At 33.0% G+C, this 12,475-nt stretch overlaps 2 protein-coding genes across 2 annotated transcripts; both read left to right on the top strand.

The window, feature by feature from the left end:
- Nucleotides 1-6,681: 6,681 nt before the first annotated feature.
- On the top strand, nucleotides 6,682-7,419 carry PG985_004528 (deoxyribonuclease nucA/NucB domain-containing protein; the record flags this gene model as incomplete). Its single annotated transcript, XM_066824297.1, has 1 exon — nucleotides 6,682-7,419. One exon carries the CDS (start codon nucleotides 6,682-6,684, stop codon nucleotides 7,417-7,419), a length of 738 nt encoding a protein of 245 aa, XP_066687457.1.
- A 1,448-nt stretch (nucleotides 7,420-8,867) lies between these two features.
- On the top strand, nucleotides 8,868-12,163 carry PG985_004527 (uncharacterized protein; the record flags this gene model as incomplete). The annotated part of the gene is made up of 6 exons (XM_066824296.1): nucleotides 8,868-8,930; nucleotides 8,991-9,587; nucleotides 9,650-10,115; nucleotides 10,459-10,809; nucleotides 10,910-11,156; nucleotides 11,206-12,163. 6 exons carry the CDS (start codon nucleotides 8,868-8,870, stop codon nucleotides 12,161-12,163), a joined length of 2,682 nt encoding a protein of 893 aa, XP_066687456.1.
- Between the last annotated feature and the right edge of the window lie 312 nt (nucleotides 12,164-12,475).

Raw genomic sequence — 12,475 nt, 5'->3', positions numbered from 1 at the left:
ATAAAAAATCGATATATTCTTTTTTTTATTTTAAAATTATTAAATAAAATCTTTAAATTAAAAGTTTTTTTAAAAATTAATTTTAAAAATATATATTATTATATTTAAATTAAAAAAAAAAAAACAAATAAAAAATAACTTTTTATATTTAATATAATTATTATAAATTTTTTATAATAATTATAAAATTAATTAATACCTTTATTATTTTTTAATATTATATTATTAAAGTTTTAAAAAATTTAATAAATATAATATATATAATATATTTCGATAATATATTAATATATTTATTAAATAAAAAAATATATATAAAATATTTTTAAATAATAATAAAAAAATTTTTATAAATAAATTTATATATTAAAACCTTTAAATATTTATTTTTTTAAAAAAGTTTAAACTTTTTAAAGTATTATATTTTTATAAAAAATATATTTATAAATATAATTTAAATAAATATAATATAAAAATAATTAAAATTAAAATCCGTTTATAATATTTAAATATTTTTAAAGTTTTATAATTTTTATTAATATTTTATAAAAAAATATTTTTATATCGTTACTTTATTAATATAATTTTTAAAAAATAACGAAATTAAATAAAAATTAAAACGATTAATTTTTAATATTACTTTAAAATATATATTTATATAATTAAAATAAATATTTAAAGAAATATTATTTTTATTATATTTTAATTTTAAAAAATATATATAATTAAAAATAAATATTTTTTAATTTATTATAAACGGAATTTTATTATAAAAAAATTTAAAAAGTTATTAATATTTTATTACTTTTTTTTAAAAAAGTTTTTTAAAGCGAAATTAAATTATAATATATTTAATTAAAAAATATTTATAATTATATTATTGTTTAAATATTAAAAATATTACTTTAAAGAATTTAAATATCTTATTAAAATACTTATTAATTATTAAAATTTATAAAATTTTATAAAAATTAACCGATTAAATAATTATTAAATATAATAATATATATATTTTACTTTATTTAATTTTATTATAAAATATTAACCGGGAAAAAAAAACCTTATTAATAAACCTTTAAAATATTTAAATTATACCTTTAAAAAAGAAAATAACTTAATATTATTACTTATATTATAAAAAAAATTAACTATTATTATAATACCTTTAAAAAATAAACTTTATATATTAATATAAATATTATATAAAATAAAATTAATAACGGAACGATTAATATTAATTTAATAAATTATTTATTAAAAAATTAAAAAATTAATTATATTAAAAAAAATTTATATAAAAAAAACTTCGAAAAATATTTAAGCTTTAATAAAAAAGGTATAATAAATAAATAAATATATTTAAAAAATATAAAAGGGTATTTTAAATAAAACCTTTTTAAAAAAGGGTTAAACTTTTTTCGAAATAAAAATATTTTTTTATTAAAAAAAGTTTTATATATTAAATTAAATAATATTAAAGTTTTTATTATTAAAAATATATTATAATAATTTTTATAATAATTATTTTAATATAAACCGAATTATTAATTTTTTAAAAAGGAAGTTTTATTAATAAAATTTAAAATAAAATATTAAAAAATATATTAATTATTATATAATATATTTAAAATTAAAAACGAAATATTATTAATTATATAATAAATTAATATCGTTATTATAATTATTTCACTTTAATATAAAATAAATTATAAACTTTATTATCGAATTATTAAAAACTTTTTTAAATTATAATTTAATAAATATTATATTAATAATTATAAATAAATTTTTTAAATTATTATTTTTTTTCCTTATTTTTATAAATATTAATATTATAAAATTAATAAAATTATTTTATATAAAAATTAAATATTAATTTAAAGTTTTAAAAAAGATTATTTTTAATAAAAGTTTTATATTTATTAATAAATTTTAATTAAAACTATATTATTATAATTAAATTAAACGGAAATATTTAATAACGTTTTATTTTTAAATTAATAAATAAATAAAACGAATAAATTAAACTTTAAAAATATATTTATATTATTATATTATAAAATAATTAAAACTTTAATTTAATTTTTTATATATAACTTTTTTTATAATTAATTTAATAATTAATACTATTATAAAAATTTTTTTTTTTAAAATAATATATAAATATTAATTAAACTTTTATATATTTATTAAAAATAACTTTTAAAAAAGAAAAGTATTAATAATAAAAAATAAACTTTTAAAACTTTAAAAATTATAAAATAATATAAAAAAATATTAACGAAAAACTACGAAAATATAAGCGAAATACTATAATAACCGCTATTAATTTATAACGTTTAAAATAAATTAAATAGTAAATTTATTAATAAAAAATTTTAAAATTTAAAATTAAAAATTTATTTTAAAATTTATAAAACTTTTTAAAATTTTAAAACATATCGATTTATTAATATATTAAATAACGTTATTAAAAAATTATTTTAAACTTTATAATATTTTCCCTATATAATTTTTAAAATTATAACGAATAATAACTATTAACCCGTTATTTATATTAAAATTAAAATAAAATAAAAAATTAAAAATTAAAAAAATAAAAAATAAAATAATATATAATAAATAAATATATTACTTTATAAAATAAAAAAGCTAACTTACGAAATATAATTAATAGGAATTAATAAATAATTTAATTAATATATTTAAAAAAATTTTATAATTTAAAAAAAAAAATTTAAAAAAATTATATAAAAAAAGAAAAAAAAGTAAACCCTAAAAATTATAAAGTTAATAATATTTATTTATTAAATATAATAAAAAAAGTCGTAAAACTTTATAAAAAATCTTAAAAAAAATAATAAAAAAAAAAATTAAAAATCGACTTAACCTTTATATATTTAAACGGTAATTACGTTTATATTTATACCTTTTAATTATAAATAAGGTATAAATTTATTTAAAATAAAATAAAAAATAATTAAAAAACTTTAAAAAACTTTAAAAAAATAAAAATAAAAATTATTTATTTATTATTAATAAAAATTATTTATTAAAATAAATTATTATTATTATTAAATTAATTAATTAATTTATTATTATAATTATATTAAAATAACGATATTTTATTAAAACCTATATAAATAATAAACTTATTATTAATATTATATTATATTAAAAAATAACTTTAAATATTATAAATAAACTCGGGATTTAATATAAATAAAAATATAAAAGAAAAAGTATAATTAAAATAATTAATTTCTATTTATATAATTCGAATATAAAAATTTATATTATAAAATATTAAAAACCTTTTAATTTTATTTTAAAAACTTTTTTATTTATTATTATTAAAATAATAAACTTTAATTATATTAAAAATAATTTTAATTTAATAATAAATAATATTTTAAATAATTTAATTATTATTACCTCGACGAGTATAAATTATAATAATTCTTTTATAATTTATATATTATTTTAAAGTTTATAAAAAAATTAATAAAAACAGTTAAAAATAAAAAATAACTTATAAAAATTTGAAAAAAAAAGGTTATTTATTACGTTAATAAAAAAATAAATAATACTTATTTTTAAATTAATTTTACGAATTAAAACCTTATTATAATAAATAAAAACGTTAACCTATAAAATTAAAAAAATATTAACGAATATTTTTAATAAACCTATAAAAAATATTACGAATTTTAATATTTTTTTTAATATTAAAAAGATTAAATTTTAAATAATAATTTTTTATAAAATAATAATAAAAAATAATTAAATATAAAAAAATATTAATAATTTATTTATAATTTTTAAAAGATATATCGTATTTATTATTAACGTTAATAAATTAAAAATAAAAATAAATTTATTTAAAAACTTTATTAAAAAAAATATAATTATTTATAAATATAACGGAAATTTAAATTATAATATTAATAAATTAATATTAAAATTATATTAAATAAATAATATAAAAAGTATATTTTATTTTAATATAAATTTTATTATTATTATAATAATTAAATATAAATATAAAATTATTTTTAAAAATATTATAATATAATAGATTAAATAAATATTAAAAATAATTAAAAAATAATTTCTTATTAAAATTAAATTTATATTTATATATTTAAGTATTAATATAAAAATAATAAATATTTTTATACCTTATTATAATTATATTTAAATATTTTTTATATAATTTTCGGACTTATTTTTTAATAATACGAACCATTATAGCGCGATAATAAATAAAGTTAAGTATAATAATAATTTTATTATTATAAAAAAAAAAATTAATAATAATTTAAAAATAAAAAAAATAAGATCGAAAAAGTTATAAAATTTAAAAAAAATAACGGCGAAAATAAAACGTTTTATAAAAACTTATATTATTATATAAAAAATTAAAATAAATTATAAGTAAATCGTTTTAATTCTTTTATAAAAAAATTAAAGTAAGGTTTTTTAATAAAATATTTTTATAATAACGTATTTTATAATTTCTATAAATTTAAAATTAATATTATTTAAAATTATAAAAGCTCGCTATTTATAAAAAAAAAAATAATTATTATAATATTAAAATAAGTTTAAACTCGAAAGGTTTTTAAAGCCCTTTTAAAGTTATATAATATTTATAGCTTATCCTTTTTAATTAAAAAAAAATAAATATAAACTTTATTTAATATAATTACTTAACGATAAATTTAATATTTAAATTACGCTAAATAACCTTTATAATAAAATTATTTAAAAAGTTATTATAAAATAAAATAAAAAGTATTATATTTTATTAAGAAATAATAAAGTTTATATTTATATATTACATAAAACATTTAAAATTAAATATTCTTTAATTTTTCTTAAAAAACCTTATTTTATTTATAATTATATATAAATTTATAATTTAAAAAGTCTTTATTTATTAAAAATTAAAAAGTTATTTAAATTTTTCTTATTAAATACCTTTCTTTATATTTTACTAGGAAAAGTACTTAATATTTAAAAACTATTTTTAAATAATTATTTAAAAATAAAAGTAACTTTTTTAATTTTTTCTAAAATAATATATTACTTTATTATATATTTAATTTATTAAAAACTAAAAAATTATAATTTTCCTATTTTTTTTCAATTTTATATTATATTTTTAAAATAGAGCTTTTAGGTGTAAAAGGCCGTTGCATTACCCAGGTGTTGCACGAAGGGGTCGCTTGGCTTAAGTCTATTATGCTTGAGACCAGTTCAAAGGGAATATGTTATAATCCTCCAAACACACCAAATACCATACTGCGCCTCATCACCTCTAATAAAAAGAGCCCCTTCCAAACTTCTGATTTCTTGCCCATTGTACTTAGATGCACATAGACCTCCGTAGCCCAGACATATATGAAAATATCCGCGCTAAGCATGGGTATTCAACAGTTGACATCCACGGTCATACTGAGCCTCCTTCTCAAGTCGTCCAGATCCTGACAACACTTCACCCACTTTTCCTTCCTCCTTCTCCTCCTTACCCATACCGCCGCCAGCACACTCCCCGCCTCACCCAATGCCATCCCGGCCGTCACTGGCGGCGGCGAGGGCCCGCGGGCCCGAGCGGCACTTGGCGCAGGTAATCGTTAATGTCGAGCCCTTAGGCGCGCGGGCTCCTACTGGCGCGGGTAACCGAGGCTATACTCTTCGAGGCGCGCGTCGTCACGTTAATCGATAGGTGGTATACAATAGCTTGCTAGGCTACCGATAGCTAAAACCGTCCGCTCTGCTCATACTCAAGTTTCAGATAATCCTCTTTAACTTTAGCTGATGTCATGATTTAAGTCCAATGTGTACTACACTAAGTGCTTCTTTTAATCTGCCTTAAATGAAACATACGCCGTATTTTCAGCAAGTGGAAAATGAACAGCCAAGTAATCACCAAGCCCCCTTCCTGCGGTAATCTTTACGTTCAACACGGTCAGTACCGCCTTAGTAGGTATCCTATCAGCATGAGCAAACAAGCGAAATGGATGACTCGTGCTACCACTCGTAATCACAGACCTGTCTTGCAGATTACGTGCCCGTTGCACATATAGGATGAGACATACCCAGATCGGGCTCATCTATCAACGAGTAAGTTCACAAGGCTTTAGTAAGAAAACTCACTCACAGTGGGTAGTCTGTGTAGCCTGGATTCCAAAATAGCCAAGAAACCCCCCAGTCGGTCGGTGTGCATGCTCGCGTGTCGGTTGTAGCTATTTTGAGCAGAGTCAACCTCAGAGAGCTGAAAAGGCTTTGCAAGCACTGTGGGGGCGCGGAACTGATCCTGCTGACTTGCATTGGGGTGTGCTAAAGGGGCCTAGTAAGTAGAATATACAGGCTTTTGGTGGTTGAGATCCCAGAACAATCTTTCTTGGAGTCTTGAGCTGAAGTGGACTACAGATGAGCATGCAACAGTAATGGAAAATGCAACACCGAGAAAAAGTTCTAAGGAATGCGATATGATGATATATATAAGATGGGCAGAGTCATCGGTATAAGATAGAAACTTTCACTACTCATCCAAACAGAAACACTTCAGCTTTTCATTATTTACCACTTTACCCCTTTATTCTTATCACACTTTCGTCTTTTCAATTCCTCACGCGTTTAAACAAAAGTATACTCTTTACATATCCATAGCTCACCATGCGCCCATTCACTGTCACTCTCCTTGCCATGGCCGCCTCAGCTGTGACCGCCAGGGGCATCGTCTACGACTGCGAAACTACACCCCAGATCTGCCTCAACACGTGCTGGGCGATCAAGTGTGCGGGCCTCCCCGCCAGCCTGCACGGCGGTGGCAACAAGGACCGCAGGGCCTCCAAGAAGAAGGGAGAAGAGAACCGCAACGCCTGGGGCTACGGCAGGAAGCCGTGCAATGAAAACCACTCTTGGTATTGGAAGAACGGTAATAAGATAAACAGTTCGCCCGACGAGTACCCCTATGCTTCCGCCAAGGAGGGGGGGCTCAAGGGCACCGGCAAATCCGTTCAGCTGCGCTGTGTGCCCACGTCTGAGCAGAAGTCACAGAGCGGGAAAGTGTCCGGGCTAGGGATCGCTAATGACAAGGATGAATGGACCACCAAGTGGGAGAACCACGAAAAGCTGCCCCAGGACTGGTGCGGTCCCAACCCGACGTGCGAGAATGACGGCCACCAGTTCGTCGCCACGGCCAAGGGCGTCTTCATCCTCGCCCCGAACCCCCCCAAAAATAAAATCCCACGTTTCGAGAATGCTGTCTACGAAGGCAACTCCACTGCCATTACGATACGCGCCGATGAGGCCGACCTTGATGTTGACGATGTGCCAGATGTCGTGGATGAAGTACATGGAGAGGGAGTTGAGGCCCGTGACGCCAAAATCGGTGTCGGCTTCTGGGGTTAAGCTGGCATCTTTTACATTTGGCGATCCTTCTCGGCTTACAATACTCTAGGAATCCCGCGTGGGGGATATATAACGATTTGTATGGGAGTATTTGTTTTACGGGTATCGGATTCTTTTTCTTCTCTTGTTTATTCAAAGGGGCTCTTAGGAGAACCTCGCAACTTCATTTTTTGGCCTAATGCTGCTTCGGCCAATTTTTCGACAGTCTGTCAGCTTTATGTTATTCTTATTTGGTAAATTATTTACGCGAGCAATTTCTGTTAGGGTAGTATTTGAATAGATAATATAGTAATTCAAGTCGAAGGGATTAAATACCAGAACTTAGCTTCTTAGTACAAAGAAGCGAAACGTACTGGCGATTGGACCTGACTTTCGTTCTTCCCACAAGCAATGGCATCCTTTAGAGCGAATCATCTACCAGTACGCTGTAAGCAATCACCCCCATCAGGGGTTCTGTATGTTTCACTGGGAACTACAAATCGTACGGGAGAACCAAACAATGGTTCAGCTCCCATACTGGCCGCCAGGGGGTCGCTGTGCGCATACGTATACGGTGAGCTGAGCAAATCTTGCAAGCTTCCGAGGGGATGCCAGGGACCGGTACGAAGTAGCCTCCGCAAGCTTCGATTAGAAACGGAGTACGAGTCATCGTGAATTCTGACACAGAAGGGAATTGGGGGCAGTAACGATAGCCTGACATGCTATCATGGCTGAGTTGCAGAGCATCACAATTGATTGCATGTGTGCTATGCTGGCAGGTTTTCTGGCGCTGTTTTTAAGCGACTTGTTTGACAAATATACAATTAGCGCCAATTGGTAGGTAGGTGGTAGGTTCAATGTTGCTAGGTTATCTAAGTAATGCGGGGGCGTGGCCCAGGTGCGTTCATTAACACACAGGTTACCTCAGCTCTTTCGTGCAGAGCTCTAAGCCGCCTGGTAGCAGCGCCATGAATAAAGTAAGTATCAATATGAAGTAGGGCCAGGCCCAATTGCAGAACGTAATGAAGACTCAGGCGAAAGAAGGATTTTCCCTTTACTGAACTTGTGTACCTAATTTCATGACTATGAAGGATGTGTCTTACCCTGCTGTCCCTGTCCCTCCCGCCAACGATCTGATCGATTAGCGGCCAGGATCCTTGATCGGCGGGGCGGTCTCCCCAAACCAACCATGCAACTGGCTTCGCAAAACATCACCGTCATCTTTTCTTGCCATCTGGGATAGACGTACATAATCACATTTTGTAGTTATGGCTTAGTCATGCATCAAATGATCTGTATCACGGTATTAATTATTTAAATCATTTTGCAACTTCTGAGCTTTTTTGTGATCCAGGCTATCTATCCATCAAACTTCATCGTATTCCTGAATTCGAGTAGCGTGCAAACCGACTGGAACCTGCCCCTCCTTTATTGGAAGGAATCTGGCGACCGCACTGCTGCCAGCCAACATGAGCCACGGAGCGCACCAGCGACAACTGGTCATATCCTTGTCGGAGGATATTGGTATCGATGTAAGATCACACCCATTGACCTAACCAATTCGTTCCAAAATCTGACACTTAGCTGTGCAGCTCATCAACGATGGGGTTCTTTGCAATGAGAAGCTCGTTATGCCTGTGAAGCCGGACCTTTCCGAGATACTCACAGCAGACAACAGGCCCATCCTTTCCTATGTGTCGCCTTTCGTCAATTTGGACCAGGACGGGGAGAGAGAGGCTAAGGACACGATGCGTCAGGCTATGGCCCTCTACAACACGGCGTCTACCAAGGCCTACGCCATCTTGGACAGACACTCGGCTGAGGACCGCTTCACGTGCTGTGTGAGCTCCTTTGAGTACCAGAATCGCCCGAAAGGGGAAGATGAAGACGAAGATAACACGAGTAGCGTCAACATTCGTTGCAATCTTAACCACGTCGCGTCACTGCTAGAGGACCTCGAAGTCGCCGCAGACTCTACCGCGGCCCGCATCCTGCGCGATGAGGCTGCTGCTGTAGGGGGGATATGGAACACTGAGACGGTCCAGGTGCTCCGCGACCAGCCATCCAAGCTTCGATCGGCCAAATGGAGGCCGAGCCCGGCGTGGGACGAGGACTGTGCGATGGAAGGCCGCGGTGAGACGGCCCATCCATATTTTCCTGTATTCCGAACCGCGGATATCAGTCTCGAGGTAGGTTGGTCGGTCGTGTGGGGAACCATGTCATAGATGTTTCGTGCTAAGATACATTACAGACCATTCGTGCATTCGTGAAGGAGGCGTCATCTCAAGCCAATACCGGAGAAGATGGGGAGGATGAGGATGAGGTTCAGCCGGTCGTGGCCTTCATCACGTCGCTCAAGGCGCCCTTCTTCGAACAGCCGGCAATTGAGCCCCCTGCATCGAAGCCGGCTTTGGCAGACGAGCTGCTAGGCCTCTCGGCGGGCGAAGTCGACATGGTGGTGCGCAGCGCTTTCCCCAAGCAGAACTTCAAGAACGTGAAGTTGCACTACAACGCCTTCATCATCATGGACGAGCACACCGAGGCTACCCAGAGTGTCATCTTGGCCACCAACAACGAGTTTGGCGGCGACCTGCAGCTCGTCCGTTGCGTGTTCGCGACGGCATTGGAGTCAGTTTTGGGAATCCAGGAGACAGGCCTGTGCATGGATATCATGGCCAATGAGGCGCCAACGGCCAATGGCGCTGCCATCATGCAAGGTAGTGATTAGGCTTCCAAGTAATAACAGTCCCCCGTCAAATGATCACTGGATATGATGTGCAAAATTCCAGGTAACAATTCTATTGGGATCGTACGGCATATGTTGGATGCCATGTCAACGAAGAAACATCAAATGAACGGTCCATACACATGCAAATACTGAGCTCAAGGTTGTACCCCAGAAATGGAAGCCAGGTAACTTGGCAAGTAGATCGAGGGAGGGGCGACCGACCCCTGTGAGCCTGGGGTTTAGTGGGTCGGACCTCTGTGAACTCAGCGTCTCTGCGCTAAGCAAGTAGCCTCCGGACCCTATCGCTCACAACCATCAATCTGATCACCAAGAGATCCAGCTTGTCATGGAAAGCGACACGGAGCCTTTTCTCGGCCCTGAGCATGTGGCAGGCCCGGGAAGAGATGATAATCAAAAGGCCAGGCGCAGTCCGATTCCTCGTCGCGCCGTGATTGGTGCCCTGCTTACCTTGCTCTTCCTGGTCAATTTCGCCCAAAGCCTCTCGAGTCTCCCATTGAACCGCGTCATCGAGAGGCGGCTTTGTCGCGAATATTACACAGGACATGATAAATCCCGGATCGGCCACGACGGTACCGTCCCGGAGGAACTCTGTAAGATTGACGAGGTCCAGCGGGGACTGGCATGGATCCAAGGCGCCGTCGACACAGCTTGGATCGTTGGTGGTAAGCTATCTGCACATCCGCCGTTCTAGCCCTCCTGCGACACCCTGCATCATCGCACAACGTGCCCGCGGGGTATGTTGGGTTGCTGACAACGATGTAGATTTCGTCATGACAATACCTCTTGGGTTTGTGGCCGAAAAGTATGGCCAGCGTGCCATTCTATGGTTGAACTTGATTCCAAGGGTTTGGATGCTTGTGTGGACTGTCGTTGTCGGCTATTTTGAGCACGCTCTGCCAACCACTGCCATCATTGCCGCTCCCATATTATCCGTACTCGGCGGGGACTGTGTGTTCAACTCGATCACATATACAATCGCGTCGGGGATAACGGACGATTATGTCCTTCGGTCTGTGAGCTCCCCTGGAAAGGCATGCTATTGGCTAACGAGTAATCAGTGCAACTTACTTTGGTTGGATGGGCTCCATATCCTACGTAGTAGCCCTCGGCGCGCCTGCCCTCGCTGCGGCGTCCATGACGGTCCTCATCTGGCTACCATTTTGGATATGCATAGCCCTGTTATTGCTCGCCATCCCCGCCGTATCGCTGCTCCCAGACCATCTAGGAAAGGCCGAGGCCAACCATCCAGACGACGACAGCCAGTTGGAACAAGCAGAGCCTCTGATATCGTCTTCTGCTCCAACAGCCCCTACGTCCAAGGGATCAATCATGAGGGCCATTCTGGAGCGATTTCAAACTCTGCGATCAATTACTGCGAGCCACCCACGCAACTTGACCCTGATGTTCATTTGCTTTTTCCTGTCCTCATTAGCAAGCTCCGACACCAAACTGCTTCCACAGTATATCTCCAAGCGCTATCACTGGAGTTTTGCTTCTGCCGGATATCTTCTTTCATGCAAGGCCGTGGTCAATTTCGTCCTCCTCACAGTCGTGATACCCTCACTCCTGCGATCGCGGCACTCTTCGGTAGGCGCCTCCCAAGGGAACAGCGACACCGATAGAGCTAACTCCCAGTATGCGTTGGTCTGCTGGGCTATATCTGTGCTTGGTGCTTCTGCAATCGGCGTTTCAACCAATATCTGGCTGCTTTTCCCGTCGTTGCTGATCTATGCATTGGGTTCTGCCCTCCCAATCTTCACCCTCTCGCTAATCAAGTCACCGGCCATTGCCCCGAAACATGACAGAGACATGATAGGGTCGATTGACCCAGAAACACACATCTTCTCGTTGGTCGTGATGGTCAAAACGTTGGGCTCGCTGCTTGGCGCGCCACTGATGGCTGCTCTCTGGGTTCATGGGATTAATACCGGGGGTGCTGCTTTGGGCACGCCGTACTTCATCAGCGCGGCCTGTTACGTGCTAGCTATTCTTGTTTTCAGAGGGGTAAAGCTCTGAAATATCCAAGTATGCTTGGCAGGTCGTGACCGCTCGCTTTCCCGTCACATACAGCGTTTGGAAGAACCATTTTTCAAGTGGGATGGTATTTCGGGTCAAGCCACTTCATTTATCTGAGGTACGAAAGCTGCTAGAGAGCGGGAGCGTGGGATACTCCATGGGTATTTCCGACAGGATACGGCTAGAGACGCGACCCGTCCGAATGATGCGCCATCTTCCCGAATGGGCGCCACCGGCCACAAGAGGTCTGGACCGGCGTGGAAATCTCTAACGTTCGTGGCCGCGCCTCAAACTTAATCATAAGGGGAAATG

This window comes from Apiospora marii, assembly GCF_038362585.1.
Source record: "Apiospora marii strain CBS 49790 chromosome Unknown utg000003l_segment0_segment0, whole genome shotgun sequence".
In the NCBI taxonomy this organism is placed as follows: domain Eukaryota; kingdom Fungi; phylum Ascomycota; class Sordariomycetes; order Amphisphaeriales; family Apiosporaceae; genus Apiospora; species Apiospora marii.
The sequence above is the reverse complement of the archived record's forward strand: the minus strand, read 5'-3'. Positions and strand labels throughout refer to the sequence as shown.